The sequence below is a fragment of the Dermacentor variabilis genome, chromosome 7, assembly GCF_050947875.1.
Source record: "Dermacentor variabilis isolate Ectoservices chromosome 7, ASM5094787v1, whole genome shotgun sequence".
Taxonomy (NCBI): Eukaryota; Metazoa; Arthropoda; class Arachnida; order Ixodida; family Ixodidae; genus Dermacentor; species Dermacentor variabilis.
Window position 1 is genome coordinate 33840501 of NC_134574.1, and position 22364 is coordinate 33862864.

The following is a 22364-nucleotide window of genomic DNA, read 5'->3' on the forward strand; positions in this document are numbered from 1 at the left end:
TTCCTGCTGTGAGAGATGAGCGTGGCAACATCTTCAATCTGTCCCCACGGCGGCCTTCAGGTTATCCCTGCAATAAAAACGATTCTTACTGCTACTGAGTTGCCTTGCAACTGAAATAATACGGCGTGACGATTGCAAACTGGTTTGGTGCACTTTGATGGATCATGTTCGTAACGCGTTTTCCTCAGCTTCACATTATCGTAAGACTTCTGGTGTGTCCTACTCAGCGTGAAAAGCGTCGAAAGGAAACAGGGAAGAATGCCTTGTTCACATGCGAAATTCCTTAGAGAAAACTAACGACTAAGCAAATGACGGGTTTCTGCATCGTCGCAAGCTAGGTTGTCAGTGCAAAATGTTTAGGACGAAAGAGAGATCTTTTTTTTTTGGTGGCGAATGCAAGAATGCAGGTCTTCTAATGTTGAACTTTACAAACCCATTGGCTATAGCGTACTCTATTTGCATGAAGTCGCAGGTGTCATTCTTATTTGTGGGTCCTGGTGCGTACGAAAGCAACATGGCATATATTCGGAGATTGGGGTGCACACTAAAGTATAACCCCGCATGGTCAAACATGATACACAGGTATGGAGAGGTGGGCAAGTTCGTATGACTGCTAATTTTAACAAAGCGCGGAATGACAAGACTTCATCATCATCATCATCATCATAAGCCTGGTTACGCCCACTGCAGGCCAAAGGCCTTTCCCATACTTCTCCAACAACCCCGGTCATGTACTAATTGTGGCGATGTCGTCCCTGCAAACTTCTTAATCTCGTCCGCCCACCTAACTTTCTGCCACCCCCTGCTACGCTTCGCTTCCCTTGGAATCCAGCCCATAACCCTTAATGACTATCGGTTATCTTCCCTCCTCATTACATGTTCGGTCCATGCCCCCCCCCCATTTCTTTTTCTTGATTTCAACTAAGATGTCATTAACTCGCGTTTGTTCCCTCGCCCAATCTGCTCTTTTCTTATCCCTTAACGTTACATCCATCATTCTTCTTTCCATAGCTCGTTGCGTCGTCCTCAATTTAAGTAGAACCCTTTTCGTAAGCCTTCAGGTTTCTGCCCCGTAGGTGAGTACTGGTAAGACACAGCTATTATACACTTTTCTCTTGAGGGATAATGGCAACCTGCTGTTCATGATCTGAGAATGCCTGCCAAATGCACCCCAGCCTATTCCTATTCTTCTGATTATTTCCGTCTCATGATCCGGATCCGCCGTCACTACCTGCCCTAAGTAGATGTATTCCTTTACCACTTCCAGTGCCTCGCTACCTATTTTAATTTGCTGTTCTCTTCCGAGACTGTTAAACATTACTTTAGTTTTCTGCAGAATAATTTTTAGACCCACCCTTCGGCTTTGCCTCTCCAGGTCAGTGAGCATGCATTGCAATTGGTCCCCAGAGTTACTAAGCAAGGCAATATCATCAGCGAATTGCAAGTTGCTAAGGTATTCTCCATTAACTTTTATCCCCTTTCTTCCCAATCCAGGTCTCTGAATACCTCCTGTAAACACGCTGTGAATAGCATCGAAGAGATCGTATCTCCCTGCCTGACGCCTTTCTTTATTGGGATTTTGTTGCTTCCTTATGGAGGACTACGGTGGCTGAGGAGCCGCTATATATATCGATCGGTATTTTTACATACGGCTCGTCTACACCCTGATTCCGTAATGCCTCCATGACTGCTCCCAAAGCCTCCTGAAAAGTCCAGACAATGCGAAAGAAGGTCTGGATCATCCAGAGCAACGTTCAGCTGGCACATATTGGCACGTGAATTTGTTTATCTTCATCGGCTGATGTACCGCGTTTCACCGCCTAAATGTTATCGCACAGCGCAGGACGAGCATGTATCGGAAGTTTCTCGAAAGTTATCGATGGTTCTATCCGCTGTCTCTTGTCATCGAACCTTGTGCAATCTGATTTCATCGCGCGACAAGAATGATGTAGAACTTTCTGGAAGACGCGCACGTCCCAGCGATTACTTTCGAACCTTCGATGACTGATGTATAATTGCCGACTTGCTTGACCCGCTGATCAGATTTTCGACGATCGCCGACTTTGTTCGCCGCTATCGTTGTTCTTTGAGTCTGGCTTGGTTTTGAGGGCACGAATTCGCCCAATAAAACACTAGTTTCGTCAATCAGAGTTTCGCTACCTTCTTCACCCTCACTACTACGTCACACCTGGTGGAGGTGCACTATGTTCATGTACCGAACGCCCTTACAAAGCCGTGATCCAAGCCCGAAACCCGAATACAACACCAACGTCGCCCAAGACCAGCGAGCTAGCGGCAGACTGCAAGGACTGGCCCTGGAGCACAGACATCTGCCTGATACGAGCAGGAAGACCGTGGCCAGCTCGACAGCCACAATGACATCCCCAGCATACCCATAGTGCTTCGACAACCCAGAGAGCCCCCTACCTTCCGTGGAGCTTCGTCGGAGGATCCATAAACCTGGCTTGGAAGATTCAAACCGATCTCGGTCTTCAAAAACTGCACCTCTGGGGACAAGCTGCCCCACGTGTATTTCTCCTCGGAAGATACCGCGTTGACATGGTTCGAGAGCCGGTATCTACCCCTACAACGTTGGAGTTCTTCCGAAGTAATTTCCTGAGAACCTTCACAACCATCGTGCAGAAAGAAAGGGAACAAGTTCTATTGGAAGCCCGTGTGCAGCTACCGAACGAGAACGTTGCTATATTTACGGAATAAGTATGCCGTCTATTCCGCCATGTCGACCTAGAAATGTCCGAGGAGAAGAAAGTCCACCTACTCATGCGTAGTATGAAGGAAGAACTTTTTGGCAGAATGATACGAAGCCCACCAAAGACCGTCCACGAGTTTCTTAGCAAGGCCACAAGCATCGAGAAGACACTTCGGAAACGGCAATTCAACCGCCCCACAATCTCAACAAACTACACCGGATTTCAATCCCTGGCCACCGACGGTCTGCGCGAGACTGTCAGAGCCTTCGTGTGGGAAGAGCTCCAGAAGATATGCACAAGGTCGCTGCCTCCAGTGGCCTCAATCGCCAAAATTTTCAGAGGTTCAGCGATCGCTCGAACTTCCTGAGGGGCAACCACAATCATCGCAGCCCTAGCCAGAAGCGATGACCTAAGCCGCCGTCGCCCTCCGTCAAGATCCCCCTCCGCGATGGCACCAGGGCGCTTTAACGCCGAAATTCTGTCGTCCAACGCCACCACCGCCAGCACACCCACACGTTGCCCAGCGCAGCTACGCGAGGTGAACACAGACATTTGGAGGGCCCCTGACCACCGCCCTCTCTACTACCACTGCGGGGAAGCCGCCCATGTGTACCGCCGATGCCCATACCGCGCCTTGGGATTACGAGGGTTCACCGTCAACGCACCGCGCCCTCAAGAAAGTGAACGCACTCGTGACGTCGCAGTCTACCTCGCCGCTACTCAGTGCAGCCCTCCACGACCGTCCCGTTCACCGTCACTAGGCCGCTACCTGTCGCCCAGCCCGGGGCTGGTCTACAAGCCCATATACGGAAAACTAAATGCAGCAAACGAAAGAGGTGTAGTTGCTGTTCGTCGAAATGACGAAGGTCCTCCGCAGCCGATAAGACACCGAAGGGGATATCTCGACGACATGATAATGACACGCTGCCTTCACGAGGAAGCCTGGAAGCGCAGAACGCACCAACCAAGGCCCTGATGCCTCGACGTAGCAGTCAGGTCGGCGTTGGATCGCGACGCAGCCGCGATCCAACGCCGAGACCTAACTGAAACCAAAGACAAAGAACCACCGACCTCGACCTGGTTCTCGATGTTCATGCAGTCACCACTTCAGCGGACGCAGGAGCCGAATACTCCGTGATGAGTGGACCTCTTGCTACCCAGTTGAAGAAAGTTCATGACCGTACTTACCATGCCACCTGCGTTATACTCCAACAACTTTCACAAGACGTCATTTTCCACATGGACTTCGTGAAGTGACACGGCGCAATCATCGACATGATGTCGAAGTCGATAACGCTGCCGGATGATCAAGCGATACCGCCGGAGAGCTGTCGTGATCACCGCGCCTGGAGTGTACTCGAGGGTCAAGTCAGTACTCCGCCCCACTCCAGCATTTTTATTACTGTCGGCATCAAAAGACGTGCAGACATAGAAGGCGTCATCGAGGGCGACCAACGGCTGCTGCTCGACCGTGAAATTCACGTTGCAAGAGGGATCGCTCGACTGAACGGAACAAAACGAAAGTGTTGCTGACAAACTTCAGCCTGGAGTTCAAGCACATCAAGAAGGGCACAAAGATCACATACCTCGAGGGAATTCTGGAAATCAACAATGCGTTTGTCCTTTCGGATTCTGCCGCATCTACCCTGATAACCGTAGTTACCGAAACAGACTTCGATATAAAGGGGGAAGTCTCCCCATGATTAAACAGAAACAGCCCAGAAGTCTGCTCAGACGATACAAAGAGTGCTTTTCGACGTCATCAAGGATTCGGCAAACACCAGTCGTAAAGCATCGCATAGTAACCGAAGTGTGGGCTCGACCGCTCCGCCAGAGCCCCTACCGAGTGTCGACGCGAGAATGTGAAGCTATAAGAAACCAAGTCGAGGAAATGCTGCGCACGACAACATCGTCCAGACGTCGAAAAGCGCGTCGACATCTCGTGTTGTCTTGGTGAAGAAAAAGGACGGAACACTACGTTTCTGCGTCGATTATGGTCGATCAATAAGAAGGACATATACCTCCTCCCACGGATAGACGACGCATTGCATCGGCTCTGCAAAGCTAGATACTTCTCGTCGATGGATCTCAAGTCTGGCCACTGGCAAATGAAATTCGACGAGAGAGATTGCGAAAAGATGGCCATCATCACGCCAGACGGCCTATACGAATTCAAGGTCATGCCATTTGGACTGTGCTCGGCACCTGCAACATTCGAGCGCGTCATGGACACGGTGTTAGCAGGACTGAAGTGGCAGACCTGTCTTTACTTAAATGAAATCCTCGTCTTGGCCCGAAATTTTGATGATCACCTTAGGTGGCTTGCGACATACTAGAGGCCGCGGAGCCATTAGGGCTTACCTTCAAGCCGGAAAAGTGACTTTTCGCTTACGATGAGCTGCTGTTCCTTGGCCACGTCATTAGCAAATCTGGAGTCCGCCCCGACCCGCGCAAGACAGCTGCCATCGCAATGTTCCAGCACCCCATCGACAAGAAGGCAGTGCGTAGATTCCTTGGCATGTGTGCATACTAGAGGCGCGCTGGCAGGAACATTTCACTCATCCATGAGGCGCTGACACATCTAACTAAATGTGAAGGCGAGTGTGAGTGGGAAACGCCGCAGGCCGACGCATTTAAGAGCTCAAACGACCCATGCAGTCGCCGCCGGTCCATGCGCACTTCGACGAGGACGCCGATACTGAAATCTAGACTGACGCCAGTAGCCTAGGCCTTGGTGCCGTCCTAGTCCAAAGGAAACACGGACTTGAATCGGTGATAGCTTACGCTAGCCGGTTGCTGTCCAAAGCGGAAGGTAATTATTCTACGACCGAAAAGGAGTGCCTCGCCATCGCTTGGTCTACAGCAAAATTTCGCCCTTACCTATATGACAGGCCGTTCAAAGACTTCAGCGATCATCACGCGTTCTGTTGGCTAGCGAATTTAAAGGATCGTTCAGGATGGCTGGCGCGGTAGAGCCTCAGACAACAAGAATACGACAACAATGTAACCCACAAGTCCGGACGAAAACACTCCGATACCGATTGCCTATCGCGCGTCCTCAGTGACGCGCCGGCGCAAGATGACGAGGATGACGACGCCTTCCTTGAATTAATAAGCGCGGAAGACTTCCCTGAACAGCAGCGACCAGACCCGGGGCTAAAAAGCCTCGTCGAGTATTTGGAAGGGCGCACCGACGTGTTCCCTAGGGCATTCATGCGAACATTGCATTCGTTCTCGCGTCAAAACAACCTACCAGTAAAGAACTTCTCACCAGTCCGCGCCAACGACCATCTTGTTGTTCCGTCGGCGCTGCGTGAAGTACTTCACGCCCTAAATGACGATCCGACCACTGGGCGCCTCGGTTTCTCCCCGACGCTGTCGAAGATACAAGAAAGGTAGTACTGGCCGCGTCTGACCTCCGACGTCGGCCGTTACATGTCGAGACTGTCAGCGACGAAAGACACCACCGACAAGACCAGCGGTATTACTACAGCCGATCGAGCCTCCTTGCCGACCATTTCAGCAGATCGGGATGGACTTGTTGAGGCCCTTTCCGAAGTCAACATCCGGAAATAAGTGGATCGTTGTGGCGACGGACTACCTCACTTGCTTTGCTCAAACAAAAGCACTGCCAAAAGGCAGCGCGGCCTAAGTGGCGAAATCCTTCGTCGAGAACATCCTGCTGCGATATGGCGCCCCAGATGTCTTTGTTACCGACAGATCGACGACCTTTACAGTGGAGCTCAACCAAGCCATTCTGCAATCCAGCCATACAAGCCACAGGACGACAACTGCCTACCACCCGCAGACGAACGGTCTTACGGAGCACCTGAATAAGACTCTCGCTGACATGATAGCAACGGACGTCGACGTCGAACAAAAGACCTGGGATGCCGTCCTGCCTTACGTAACCTTCGCTTACAACACGGCAGTGCAAGAAGCAACACATATCACGTCGTTCAAGTTGATTTACGGCTGGAACGTGACGACGACTCTCGACGCCATGCTGCCGCATGTCACCGACGAAGAAAACCTTGACGTTGCCACATATCTCCAGGGCACTGAAGACGCCCGACAGCTCCCGCACCTACGACTCAAGAGCAGCAGAGGCCGAGAGCCGATACTACAACCTTCGGCGATGTTACAAACCAAACCGAAACGCGACCGCGCTAGTGTTTCGACCCCAATGCGCCGACGAGGACTTAACGACAAGCTTCTACGCTGCTATTTCAGACTGTACAAGATAATCCGACACGTTGGTGCGCTCGACTATGAGGTTGTACCAGACGGCGTTTCGCTATCACAGCGGCGCCGCTCATGACCTGAAGTAGTCAGCTTTGTACACCTTAAGCCGTTCTACCAGCGCTAATGAACTTTCGGACTTTGTGCAGCTCACCTTTGGACTTTGCTTTTTTCGGATTGTGTTGCCTTGGACTTAGTTTAATTTTTGTTGTCGTTCTTTTGTTACTTTTGTTTATTAAGTGTCCTATTGTGATTCGCGCTCTGATGTTTGTAGCATCGGGACGATGCTTTTAAAGGGGGGGGGGGGGTATTGACGCGTGCACGTCTTTATCTTTATCAGATGACGTACCGCGTTTCAGCGCCTAAGAAATGTTATCGCAAAGCGCATTACGCGCTTGGGTGTATCGGATGTTTCTCGAAAGTTATGGATGGTTCTATCGGCTGTCGTCACCGAAGCTTGTGCAATCTGGGGCGCTTAACGTAAAACTTTTCCAGACTTTTCTATTCTAATTCTGTAGTCAGCCCTCCGCGACTGGTCAAAAGCTTTTCTATACCACCCACACTTCACTTGTCTGTCACGCGACGTCACGAAAACCGCGATAGCTTCCCATCTGATACGACGTGTACACACCGATTATGCATGATTTCACCGAACAAAAGGAAAATTGTTATTTCTTATTCGATGCCTTTTCGCCATTAGCCCTCAACTATTGGCCAAAAGTTTTCGGCCTGCCCCACTTCACCTTCCTGTCACGTGACGTCACAAAACCGCGGTAACAAGCCGCGTCAAAGTGACATGTACGCGTTAAAGATGCATTAATATGCCGAAGAAAACTTAAGTTTCTTCTGAATAGCTGCAAGCTGCCCCGTTCCGAAAGGAATAAAAGACGGTTGCCACCTATCGCTCAGGCACTGGCTCCTCACACCTGCCGGAGGGCATGGGTTTACTTGCGTATAACACAACTTTCTTGCGTGGCCGTGTATCGTTTTCCAACACCTTCGGCGCGTTTAAGACCTCGTTCTGTCAACTCTCCTATGCTGAAAATCCGTTTTAGTGACATTCTTTACCTTCCGTTGCATGCCGCCGCGATTTTCGACCAGCCCCTGCAACCTAAGTGAGGGAAAACGGACCAATCGCAGACGCCGGCCCCACTCTGTTTATCTAGTTATCGATTTTCAGTGCACTAGCTCGGCTCCATCGAATCCTTCTCCACTTCAACGTACTCCTCGCCTATCGTCAGCCAATTAGATAAGACAAGACGCTCAGTGTAAGCAAGGTTATTTGTTTTACAAGCAAATAAAGTGGCCTACTATGAACGAGGAGAGAGTTTGATTGGTTTGCTGAGACAACTCTGCGCGTCACCGCCCGACGCTTGCGTCGGCGGTTACGCAAATTTGACGTCAGGAGATTGGAATAAAAACATCTTGGAATAGCTTTACCTTATAGGGCCTCTGATTTCATCGCGCGAGGCGAATGATGTTGAACTTTCTGGAAGAAACGCAGGTCCCTGCGATTACTCTGGAATATTCGATGACTTATGTGCAAAAACTGACCCAGTGATGCCATTTTGGACAATCGCCGGCTGTGTTGGCCGCTACCGTTGTTCTTTGAGTGTAGCCTGCTTTTGAGTGCCAAAGTTCGCTCAATAAAACGCTAGTTGGGTTAGTCACAGTTTTGCTGCGTGCTTCACCGCTACTACTACGTTACTATTTATATATATATATATATATATATATGTATATATATATATATATATATATATAGAGAGAGAGAGAGAGAGAGAGAGAGAGAATGAGGAAGGAGGGTTCACGAGGTCTGCTCATGGGAAAGCGATCTTTTGCAGGAATACGAGCCGCCTTGTATCGCTCTGCCGCTGCTACCCTGTCGGCATACACGCCGCGCCAACAACAAAAGCTTCAATAATGTAAACCTGTATATAATTATTTAATTTCCCCTTTGACTTGAGCAGTAAATGTTCGTTCTTCGTAAGCGTCACCACAACGCTTGACACGGAGGGCTCCTTCCAAGGGAAGCGGAGCGAGCCAGCCCGCAGCGCAGATGGGAGGGCAGTCCGGTAGATGCCGCTTTAGCGGCCGCAGCCCAGTAAGCAATGACGCGTACTTTTAGTTATTGCGTTAATGACAAGCTGATTTATCGTCAAATAGTTGTTGAAGTTAATACAGTTCCTGTTCATGTCTGGGCGAAGCATGGTCAGAGCGGGTCCAGGTAGTGCTTACTGTAATGTTCTCCTCCCTTGCGGATTGCCCGAATGCCAATGGAATAAAGAAAGGCGGATAAATCTGTTGTATGTCATTGACGTATAGTGTTTTCAGTCCCATTTTATGAAGCATTACAGTGCTTTGCGTTGCTAATATTTTCTGAAGCGTATCGCTCAAATAAGGCACAAAAGTGACTAAAATTCACGCTACAACTGTGAAGTGGATTTTAAGAACGTAGGTGGTTTTGAAACGCTGCAACATAAGCTAAGCTGAAGTAAATCATTGACTTACACGTTCTTGTGTTGCTCTAATGGCCGTGTAGTTGAAGGAAAACCATGAATTTACCATCAGGCTATGGAGGGCTTTAGCTATACTATAGTATTTTTGATAGGGTGAGTGACTAATACATGGTTCAAGAACGAATAGTTGGTCTGTAATAAATTATTCGTATTCCTAAATAAACTATTCTATATTCACGAATGTCAAAATTAACCACCTATTTCTCAACAACCGATTGTGAGAATTTGGTTACTGTTCTCTATCTGCTAAGTACCGCAAATTATACTTATCAACAGTAAAACAGCAACAAAGCTTTTGAATCAACGCAGAAACAAAACTGGAAACGAAAGCTTTGTTTTCGCTTTTGCGGTGGAAATGTGGCACTGGTTCACACTTCTTGGATTAGGTCTTGTACAGAGACACAAATACCCAAGAATGCATGGACGTGGGAACTGCCGTCGCCGTAGTGCAATTGGTATTGCAGCGCGTGCGTAATGCGGAGGTTGTTGGTACGGCTCTCACCGTCAGCAAGTTGATTTTTTCCTCCATTTTGCTTTAGCTTCTCATTTTTACACTTAATTGAAGACCTACAAAAATTTCCCCTATCCTTTTTTTCTTTATATTGGTTTCATACTTTGCTTTCTTTGTTTCATATGATTCTGACTGCCAAATACGTGGAAGCGTTCTTAAAAAACCGGGCCCTTTCGTACCCCTTCTTTTCATCCAATACGGCACATGCGGCTATGTATAGTTGCACGAGCATCGAGTGACACTCTAGTTTCTTGAGCAGCGCTTCCGGTTCACCTGCTCAGACGACTGGGGAGAAAGTTCAAAGTATATCGGGAAAAAATTGAAAAATAGTACAGTACAAAATTCGTGGATTTTCTTATAGATGTATCGGAGCTTTAGTGAGAAGTTGTGGTATTGAAGTGTGTGCAAGAATAAGAACTAATTAAAAAATCGTTGATTACCGCACACAAAAGCACAGAATCGTATACTTTCGGGACTCGCCATGTGAACACGACTATGGCGAAATTCCTGAGAAACCCGGAAGTAGAAAGCACAAGTAATGGCGTCACTAATTACGTCACATACGAGAGGGTGGCTTCATATTTAGCCGGCTAATTAATGGCAAACAGCTGCTTCCCAGTCCGGTCGGCGCGTTGCGCTCGCCTAAAGTTATCACCAGTGTCGAGGTGCGAGCGCGACTGAGAGACACCTAAGTCAAACATAAGGGTCGCGTGCTATTTTTGTTGTTTCTGGACTGCCAATTAGTCTTTCTTGCAGTCTAGTGATGTCGCAGTTTATCTTTTACGTTACAACTAGGGTCGTTTTCCTTGTAACATGCCCTCTGTCGTGTCAAGGGCGCACAAATACGTCATTCGCATTTTATTTTCCATTTCCATAACTTTTGCATTTTCTTCAACTATTTGCTTTGCATTTGTGCAAATTTGGTCGCATAGGAGCCCGTCACTATTCGAAAGCTTGTTTGCCACCACGCTTTAACGGTGTCAAGCAGCTTTTTGTGCTGTTCTTTTCATGACGGTTATAGTGACCTTGTTTTTAAAACGACCCTGATTGCCCTTGATAGTTGACTGTCCATTCAGTAAGAGCGCTTTCCTAATTATACTGAAATAAATATGCCTGCTGTAAACACGAGCGCCTGCGCTTGTTTAATTGATATTCAATACTTGCTATTCGTTCTCGATTCGTATTCCAGAAGGTCGATATTCGATTGCTTACATCTAGTATTTACATGACGGATAATGGAAGCTTATATTCTTTATTACGTACAGATTGGAGGGTTACAAATACGTACAGCACAATTCAAAAGAACACAAACAACGCTGTATTCCTAGCATCAAGATGCACCTAATCTATATAATATTCATAAATTTTCTTGCGGTTCTCGAAGTTCGTGGTAGCAGAACTAGGTTCTGCGGAACGCGCTTAGCCGCATGTTGTCAACACGGCGATGACAATTACCCGTCCTTTCTACAGGTCTGATACAACATTTCCGCCTTGATCCGCCTGAAAGCCGCCGTGAAGCACTGATTGGTCAGCAAGCCGCGGGAAACGGACGCGACCTTGTCAGGGACACGCAGAAGAGCTCAACCGTTCGTATATATAGGCTTTTTTTACGCAGTCGACATCTCTGGTTTGTCTGGTTTAGAGAAAATTTATTCCATTTGGTTATGGTAATTTAGCTCTCTGACATGTTTTTGCACTTCTGTTTTCTTTTTTTTCAGACACCTTAAAGACCCTTGCGGGCATTACATAGGGCGGGGGGGGGATAACAACAAGATATTTCAAACATAATCGGAGGGCTAAGACAGTATAGAACACCGTAGTATACGTTATCGAACACAACAAAAAATAAAGAAGGAAGAAAAAGAAAAAATGCACATAACATGAAAAAAAACTCGGTACAAAGAATGTATATGCACTTACAGTGGGTCAAAAGCACAACATTCTGTGTTTACCCGACATGCGTATTGAAACTGCGTTTCATACGCCTTATAAGCGAGTCATGATCATGTACAGAAGTAACATCTTTTGGCAGCTTGTTCCAGGAATAAATAGCAAGAAATAGCGGTGATTGTCGAAGGCGATTCGTACGCGCAAACATGGGACGCACTTTGAAGGGATGGTCAAGGCGACAGAAAATTCTTCGCGGGGGTTTGATATGGAAGGCTGTAAAGGACGACCGGGTATGATACAATATATGGAAGTGAGAAAGCAGTGCTAACAGTCGTGGTTTTTCTAGAGAGGGTAATTGGAGCGACTATTTGATAGCCGTGATTCTGGATGTTATAGAGTAGGTCTTAGTGGTGAAATGTGCTGCTTTATTTTGTATATTCGAGCTTGTTTATTGGGTATGTCTGATTTGTATTCTAAATGATGGAAGCGTATTCCATCTTTGAACGAACTATTGCGGTGTAAGCTAATAGTTGAATGATTTGCTCAATACAAATTTCGTCTAATGAATCCAAGTGTTTTATTTGCTTTCGATATTATTTCATCAATGTGATCATGCCATGTAAGGTTAGAAGTTGCACATATTGCTCATAAAATATGAACTTAAGGTTACTGGCTCCGGTAAATGTCATAGTTTTTGTTTTAAAAACATTTTCTTGCCATTCTCTCACCAAAGTGAAATTTTGTTTAGCTCTGCCTGTAAAATAGTATCTTCAGAGGTAATAATTTGCCTGTAAAGAAGGTGGTCGTCTGCAAACAATCGAAATGTTGAAGTCATGTTGTTACTGATGTCATTAATGTAAATTAAGAATAAAATTAGTCCAAGTACGGAGCCCCGAGGAACGCCAGATTTAACTTGCGCTAAATAGGAAAACTGATCACTTACGGAAAAAATTGGTAGCGATTGGAGAAAAAACTTCAGATCCAATTAACGAGTTTACCATGTATATTAAGCCGGTTAAGTTTCATCATTAGGCCAGAATGGGGAACATTGTCGAACGCTTTCCTAAAGTCAATAAATATGGCATCGATTTTTATGCAGTCATGAACAGCTTGGTGAAGGTCACTTATCAGTTCAAATAATTGTTTCACAAGAGCGTCGTTACTGACATCCATGCTAAATCCATGATTCTACCAAACCAATGGATTAAGTAACACTGCCCAACCCGTAACGTTTAAGCGCATTCAAACAGGTTTTGCCTGTTTAATAAAGAAACTTCGATTTTTCAAACACTCTGAACATGCCCGTTTTTTGACGATGTATACATTGAATGTGTCTTATAGTTAATTCGGAGGGCTGGAAAACTGCGAATAGCGTCTGTATCGCGTCTTCGAGCACTTCCTGAAAGATTGCTGCACGAAATCTGTATATTATCTACACACGTCACTTTGCCTGCACATCCGCACTTATATTCCACCTGCTTTTAGTAAATCTTATTTCGGTTACAATTAGTTGCGCATAGCAGTTTGTAGTTGAGAAACACGCTTATAACACTCCAGAGCGATTACATACAAAGGTCCCAATTATCCCTAGAACTTAGAATCTTCCTTGTACTTCACTTTTATCTAACCTTATACGTAGCAAATATACCTAGTGGCTTAGCTCAGCTCTGACATCGTGGATGCCTACTGCGAAGCTCACATGATGAGTGGAATTTTCAGAAAACGCGTATTTAGAATTATATACGACGATCGGTGTTAGGTCTAAAAGGTGAAATTTATTCCACACAGCTTCTCTAACTTGGCCCGCATGCCCGCAATATGTTCTACACCTCGGTAAAACAGCGCAGTTAAGAGTGCACATGACAGAGGGCTTCCGAGCGCGTGTTTAATGTTTTTTTTTCCCGAAGCGCTTACTTCATTGCTGCACTTGAAACCTTCTCGTAACCACACATTGCTCATAAGGTACGTACCTCGCTTAATGTGTTGTTGCCTGCTTCATACTTACTCCTTAAAAATGAGGTACAGCGCTTCTATGAGCTTTCTTTTTTTTTGTGCAGAAGCTGTAATAACGCATTTTCACCTCGTTATGTGCACTAGGAATTCGTAACAGAGTGATTTTACCCCAATATAAGATTGCTTGTAATAGTGTTTCCGCAGACCAGCGGGAAACTTTAAGAAAATGTTAGAGGAACTCGAAACAGGGAGGAAACAAGTGCCTGCTTATACCGAAGCTGCCAATGCAAATATACTTAAAACGTCATTTGCGTGTTTTCACAATGCCTTGAAAATAAAATTGTTCATTTGCCGTTTTTGTGTGTATAGGAAAGAAGGAACTCTTTGAGTTCATGTGAACACAAATTTTCCTGTATGTATATATTTATTTATTTATTTATTTATTTATTTATTTATTTAGTTATTATACCCTCAGGGCCAAAGGCATTACAGAGGGGAGTGGGCAATATAGGTTACAAAGACAATAAATACAATACAGTGACTTTTGTTAGAACATAACTTCAACATTCTCCAAAACAAAGGTTGTTAGTGCATCACGAAATCATTGATTATCCTCAATGGCTGCAATATCGGGAGGGAGGCGGTTCAATTCGACAGATGTCTGGGAAAGGTATGACTGAAAACAAGCTTAAGTTTTGCACTTTTGGATGCCAACCGTGTGCCGATGATCAGTGCGATGGGAGATGTATTGCGGTGGTGAAATAAGATCATCATGTAGCGTGACGTGATGATATACCTTGTGGAATAGACTGAGGCAACTGATTTTCCGACAAGATTTTATAGATGGGAGCGAAAGGTTAGTTTTCATGGCTTTGATACTTGCAGTACGGTTGTAAATTGAAAAAATGAAGCGAACGGAGTTATATTGTATAAGTTCAAGAGAATATATAAGATTTTCATGCCTAGGGTCCCATATAGATGACGCGTATTCAAGTTTAAGTCGTATTAGTGATTTATAAAGTAGGAGTTTTAAGGACGAAGGAGCAGCAGAGAAGTTGCGACGAAAATACCCTAACATGCGATTAGCGTTATTGGTAACGTATTCAGTATGGGCATTCCATGTTAAGTTTCGTGATATATGTACGCCTAGATATTTATGTGATGCGACGGAATCAAGAGGAATGCCATTAAGACATTAAGAAGAAAGGGGAGTGTTAGAGCAGCGAGAAACACGCATGAACTTACATTTGTTAATATTTAATTCCATTTTCCATGTTCTACACCAGTTAGAGACCAAACTAAGATTGGTCTGGAGAGTATTAATGTCGTTGAGGTTACGTATTTCACGGAAAATTACACAGTCGTCAGCGAAAAGGTGCCTGGCAGAAGATAGGGTGGACGGAAGGTCATTAATATAAATTAAAGATAGAAGGGGTCCGAGGACGGATCCTTGTGGTACACCAGATAGCACGTTAGTAAGCGGCGAGGCTGTGCCATTAGTGAAAACAAACTGCCAGCGGTTGAGAAGGATATATTGAATCCATCTAAAGACATGTGGATCAAGATTAAGATGACTTAATTTATAAAGCAACAATTGATGGCATACTTTGTCAAAAGCTTTCGTGAAATCTAAAAAGATGCAATCGGCGCAAGATGACTGGTCAAGAATGCAATGCAATTTATCAGTGAATGAGAGTAACTGCGTTTCGCAGGAATATGTTTGACGGAAACCATGCTGCGCAGAAGAAAAAAAAACAGTTATCATCAAGAAAGGTGGCGATGTTTTTAAAAATTATGTGTTCTAGTAATTTGCACCATGTGCTAGTGAGTGATATGGGACGATAATTTTGAGGCAAGTGCTTATTACTGGATTTGTGAAGTGGGACCACCTTCCAGATTTTCCATTCGTTAGGAAGGCTTGATGAATCGAGCGACTGCTGGAACAGTTTTGTTAGTATAATTGAACTATAAGCGCAGGTACATTTTAGGAATTTACAGCTACTTTCATCACGCCCCGGAGATGAATCGTGCTTCAAAGACTCGATTAATTTAGCAATGCCAGCAGCATCAATAGTTATTGGTGACATAATGGAAAATCTGTGATGCGGCATATCTGTAAGATCAACTGTCGTGCTTGAGGAAAAGCTTTCAGTGAATGTTCTATTCAGTATGGTAGCACAAAGGTTATTTGGGATTACGTTGCCGGAGGTATCTGGCAATGTAATTAAAGGGTCGTGTGCAGGGTGTATAATGAACTTTTTAACATTTGTTTTCAAAATAGATGGTAAAGTAGAAGACAATAAATTGTTTTTTGCAAGGTTCAGGATCCTTACGTATGTGTCGGAAGCAGTATTGCATGTCGACCATCGCTCAATAAAAGGTGAAAGTTTGGCAAGACGGAAAAACGTTTCTTTTTGTTAGATAGTCGCCTGATGTATGAATTGTACCAGGGTTCTTGAGGGTTAGAGGTGACGACGCGCTTAAGAATATATTTATCTGATAGTTGGTGTACCTTCGTTTTGAACAGTAGCCAATTTTCTTCGACAGAGCGGGTATCGAAATTAAAAAGAAAATGATCAATAAATGTGGATAGTTCATTATTAATAGCGGCAAAGTTAGCCCGTTTGTAATCTAGGATGGTTTTCTTTATTTTATTCGTTTTAGGACGTGGCGTATTAATGACGAAATTGAGCAGAAGATGATCACTGATACCTGGCAGATATGTTAGATCTGTAGCTAGCTCTGGATTTGTGGTTAGTATTAAATCTAGAGTATTTGCAGTACTTGTTACAGTCCTAGTGGCTTGCGTTACCAACTGTGTTAGCGAAAACAATGTACATAGATCTAAGAATTCTTTAGCTTGGGACAAGGGCGGCGATGAATAAGGTGGATGAGCAGTCCACAAGAATACTTGGAAAGTTAATGTCTCCGAGTATAAAGAGTGGTGATGTAGGATAGCGTATGCGAACCAAGTTTAAAGCATCATGGAGTTCGTTAGAAAATGGGGACGAATAGGATGGAGGACGGTAGCATACACCAATGATTATTTTCAGATGATCGATGACTACCAAAGCGAAAACTTGCTCCAACTCGCTGCAGATTTGAATACATGTAGAAGGAATAACTTTTGAAATGGCAAGCAGAACACCACCGCCACGTCTTGCCGTCCTATCGGAACGATACATCGAGTAAAGATGAGCGTCGTGAAACATTTCAAAATCAGACACGTGCGCTGGGAGCCAGGTTTCTGTTAGTGCAATAATGTGAGGTGTACATGTATCAATGACGGAAGGTAAGTTAGTGTGTTTATTAAGAACGCTTTTGACGTTGGTATAAAGTACAGACACATCAGATAACTTCTCCCTGCCCCTCGCGATTCCCTATGATGCAACTTGCGATGCAGACTCGTTATGTAATCCACTGGCTTCGCCACGTGTGACAATCCCATTGGCAGTGTCACCGGTCACTGTCCCCTGCACACCATGTTCGCCACGTGTCACGACCTCGTTGACAGTACCGGTGATTGCGTTATACATAAAGCATCTGTTATTGAAGCAAATATTGTTGTATCGCAGTTTAAAAGAGAGAGGGCCATCGTGAGTGCTACCGAATTCCAACAGTTTTTTTCGAGCCAAGCGTGTTGCAGGCGAGAAATCTTCACTGATAGTGATGCCTTTTGATTTGAATTCATTACGCAAGGAGAGTATCTTTTCTTTAATTTTTGATTCGGTGAATTTGGCTATGACAGGACGACACTTATCATGTGAAAAAATTCCCAGGCGGTGTGCACGCTGGATTAAAGTACCACAGCACGAGTCGACGACCTCATTCAATGCTTCCAATAGCTTAGATTCGGTATCTGCCCAGGACTCCTTAGCATCTGATATACCCCGAAAGATTAAGTTCTCACGGCGTGATCTATCTTCAGCTCCGTCAAGACGATACTGCAGAGAATCATTTCGATTGCGCTGCTCATCCATTGGTTTCTTTAAGCATGAAAGTTCTTGACTAATGCTGTGAAATTTTATGGCCTTCTCCTCGAGTACTTCCAGCCTCTTGTGCATGCCAGCTAACCTTGATTCGATGTTCTTTTGACTATTTTAATGGTTATTTAGGCGGTGATTAAGATTTCTTACCAATTTTAATTATACCGCAAATAAATCTGGTAGTGCAAAATTCGTTTGCACATCAACCCAAAGAGTCGCTCCCACATTTTCCATAGGTACAATCACACAAAATGAAATAGGAATTTTTTTTCAGTATACTGTCAAAACACGTGTATGGCATGTTAGAATGATTCTAGAATCACTAGTACCTTCGATGTAATATACTCTTATTGTAAGGAGGCAGTAGATTATCACACAACTTATAAAAAGCCTCATTTTCTTTATCTTTGTTTGGTACCATGTGAACTAACACCGTTGTCTTGCAGTAAGCCATGCCAGGGAACAGTAACCGAGAGGGCGAGAGCAGTGCCTTCATCAGCAAATTCTACCCGGATGAGAATGCACGCTCGGCGCTGTCCTACCAGCCTCAAGCCGACGACATCTTCGTCGTGACAAATTTTCCCTTCTGCGGAGACACCTGGGTGCAGCTGATAATCTACCACATTCTCCACAAGAGGGCGCCACCGTCTCCTCTTATGGAACGGGCCGCGCACCTACCCCACCTCGAATTGCAGGTAGGCTTGACATTAGTGTAGTCGCAAAATGTAGGCGATGAATGTGTTTTTCGTAATATGAGGCATGTTATGCATTTGGGTTTTAAACGATTTGTGTGATAGTCCACAGTAAGGTTGGTTTCGTGAGCACTCATGAATTGTCCTTCACCAGAGAAACGTACTGTAACGAAAACTTGTATACTACTTCATAATAATAGAAGTCGCTCAAATAGCTCATTTTCGGGCAAAGTAGTTCAACGTCCTGTTAGTACAGTGTATCATTGAACAGAAGCGCCTGAACTTGAGGTTGTTGAAACAACTAATTGACGTGAAGACAGCCACAAAATCGGGACCAGACTTATTCCGATATCTTCGTCTATCCAAGAGATTCTCCTCGCCTACGTCACGTCATTCCATTTGCCCTTGCTGATCAAACTCTGTTCGCAACTGTTCAAGTCTGCGTTTCTTATACGTATCAACTTAGCGGGAAAATGCTTTGTTGTGTACTCTTGAATCGAGCGCTTGGCCAAAGCAATGGTTACAGGGACTCTGCTGGCACTCTTCAATTTCGTATATGACAAATTAACTTAGTTCATTGCTGGAAATGGCTCAGAACATCTGAAAAAATTAATAAATTGACAGGATATTAGTCCTTTAGTAAAATATGGAAATAAGCAGGGATTTGACGAAGGCAGTGAAGAACACAAAGGCGGAATATAGGACACCCATATGATAGACGTTAGGTTCCCAGGGAGGCTTTGTATTCTATTATTTTAGCTAGGAACGCCACGTATCGTAACGCAGCCCGTTCTCGAATCTATTATGTGGGCGACGTTTTCCCTTGATGAGTTCTGTGCTGAGAATGATAAATTCTCCGATCGTTAAGCCCGAAATAAGCTAGCTGCGGAGTTACCCCGCGAACTGAGCTAGACAAAACTGGTGAGCTTAGTTCTGGATAAGTTTTAGGCGGGTAGTGCTGTACTTCACCGAAGAAATTACGTAAAGGCTACCCTGCGCTTGGAGAACGTGGATGACCTAGTTGTTGAAGCGGTGCACCAAAAGCATTCCGTCTGGGATGGAAGAGGTGAGGCTCTTTATCAAAGCTTTCGAGATACAAACTACGGCGAATTCTGCAAAAGAGCCAACTGGCGACTCCGCTGATTAGGTCCCTCAGTGCTGAAAAGATCACAAATAAACTTGTGCAGCTTGGTGCGTGGGACAGCAGGTCATCAAGTACGAACATATGGCTTGCATTTTTTAAATATGTCGCTGGCAAGAAGGCCCACTCTGATGGAGACAATATTGCTAACATGCCTGTTTACGTCAAATGTGTTTAACAAAAGTGGTACCAGCTTACATTATAGAAGAAGCAGGCAACTATTGGAAACAGTGGGTGGAACAATTCCTGGCGACAATTTCCGAGCAACCTAGGAAATGATGGGACATCACTAGTAGCTCGATTTTTAGGCACCAAGAATGTAGGTTTTCGGCGCATAACACATGCACGTAAAGCCTCATTTTAGGTAATATAGAGGCAGAAATAGGCACTATAAGCTGTTCTCAAGCGACGACCTGTTTTACTTTATAAATGTGTACGGGCCATTTTCATGGTGTGAAACTGACGTAGCGTTCACTTGTCAGATCTAAAGATAGCATCCATCGATAGCAGAATTTAGCTGAAAAGACGCGACACTGCTTTTGGGTCAGTTGGCATATTGCAGCCAACAAGTGCGATCCATTTGTTCTGGCACTATGAGCAAGTTCTCACAATGAACTTCTTATGACACCATGGGCACTACCTCGCACCTGCTGCATAAAGCGGGCGGCCACGATCTCATCGCGCTTACAATTTATATGGATCCTTACGGTGACATTGACGTCAGTGCCGGCGAAGAAAATTGGCTGGCAGTATTTCTGTAATTTGTATCGCAATAACAAAATGTCCCCGAAAAAGCACTTTTGTTGCTAAAAGCAAAAATATGTATATGCAGGCGCGAATGACGTAAATAGGCAGTTATAAGCACTATAAAACCAATCATAAGCTGCTCATTAACCCGTGATTTCTGCTCATACACCAAAATGGCGGGTACTTGGTGCGCGGCCATAAACATGAATTTACCAAAACTCTGGTCTCTAGACATCTTTACTTTAGGTTCAGAGTTTGCTCGTCGACAACTCTTTAGAATAAAGCCGCCTTTTCATGCTAGCTGGGCCTACTCTTTCCATTTCTGAAGTGTTAGCCTTGCTCATGCATAGACTGCATTCTCCTGCCCTGAAGTGATCCCCTGAATTTATAGGTGACATACAGTGGTTTCAGAAGAACCATTTTCTTGGTGGCATCAAATCAAGGCTAACTCGAGCAATCGCTGAAGATGGACTGACGCGAACTGGTGCAGCCGTAATCAGTCAGGACCAAGCAACCGTAGAAGTCACACAGCCAACTTGATGTGCTACAGCCAATCGGGCGAATAACCCAGGCAACGATGCCCAAGGCCTCCCGTCCACAAAAACTAACAAACGAGAATGATCGTACCGATCCGATGAACAAAACACGACTGTTTAATTTCTCTCTAGCTTGTTTCACATCTTCATCAAAGTGAAAGAAAGACATGTGGTAGATTTGGTAGACTGCGGCATCTCTGAGTCTATAATAAATTCCAAGATGCTAAGCAGATGTCACTCACCTATGCTCGCCAACAACTTTCTGTGGCAATGAAGTGAAAGCTACGGGCACGTGCCTGCTGCACAAGTGCTACCACAGCAAGTAGTCTGGCAGCGTTTGACACGGCTTTTGGTTGCTTGGAACAGTGGCTTAATTGATGCATCTTCCACGTGCCACGGTATCGCGTTTTCCTAGACCCGCAAGGGAAAAGCCGCAAAATAAGTAAACATTTACACTAAGTGATGTATTCTGTCTTATTTAACTATTGCTAATAAAGTGTTTGCTTTCTCTACTCCTGCCTAATGACGTGGATTAAAACATGGGACTCTTTTCGGAAGCGCTGTCACTTGTGCACACTTTGCCTCGGTAGCTTTCCCTTCATTGCCACCGAAAGTTGTCCACGAGTATAGTTAAATGAGCTACGTATGCAAGGTTACAAGGCGAAAGTGGTATCCTCTAATCAGCAGGTGTTTAACGCCGACTTCTGCCTTAACCAAGGTAATACTTAGGTACTGGCTATCCTGTTTATGACTTATGACTTCGGTCTGTACGTGTTACAAATAGGCATGAGATATATAATGTATATGAGATGCCGCGGTCTTACTCAAACGACTACCAAGGCAAAAAAGAACTGCTGAGTAGACAAGTGCCCTTGCGGATTGTCAAGTGTGTGGGGGATGCTTCAACTAAGTGTACTGAATTTGTAAAATTTGCAAGTTATCAGAAGAGAATGAAGCCTCACAAGGTTCCACAAGGCCTGCATCCAAAAACCCCCTTACATCACGTCTAAAGAGCGATATATATGGTTCAAGGAAGCTGCGCGGATGATGGTAGACGTTGATATGATCCGACCTTCACTGTCACCCTTAGATTCTTCCATAACATTCGCGCCTAGGAAGAGTCTCAGAGTGCGCATTGAATACTGGGTTCTCAATCGTCACGCAGAACTTTTACCGTTACTCATGCCGGAGTTTAACGCGACCGTAAATAAAAGAAGTGAATGTCGACATTTTCACGCATTCACTTATTCAAAGATTTCTCACAGATCACGATGGTCAAAGGAACAAAAATGAACCCAGCTAGTGTCAACTCTTTCATTCTATGCTAGTAGAATTGACTTCCGTTCAGTTAGAACTTGCCAACATGGTTTTAAAATACCACAAATGATGTCGAAGCCTTGCCTATATGTATATGGTCAGGTAGACATTGTGGTCCT

At 45.0% G+C, this 22364-nt stretch overlaps 1 protein-coding gene across 7 annotated transcripts in view; it reads left to right on the forward strand.

The window, feature by feature from the left end:
- The window catches only part of LOC142587393 (amine sulfotransferase-like), an 88729-nt gene that overhangs the window by 60851 nt on the left and 5514 nt on the right, over positions 1-22364 (forward strand). For 4 of the 7 annotated variants that reach the window (XM_075698365.1, XM_075698361.1, XM_075698366.1 and 1 more), the window contains one exon: positions 18259-18507. In XM_075698365.1, the coding sequence (XP_075554480.1) occupies positions 18265-18507 (243 nt within the window). In that variant the 5' untranslated portion in view covers positions 18259-18264. Of the gene's footprint in view, positions 1-11453; positions 11570-18258; positions 18508-22364 lie in introns of all 7 variants that reach the window. The other 3 variants (XM_075698363.1, XM_075698362.1, XM_075698364.1) reach the window with 1 other exon arrangement.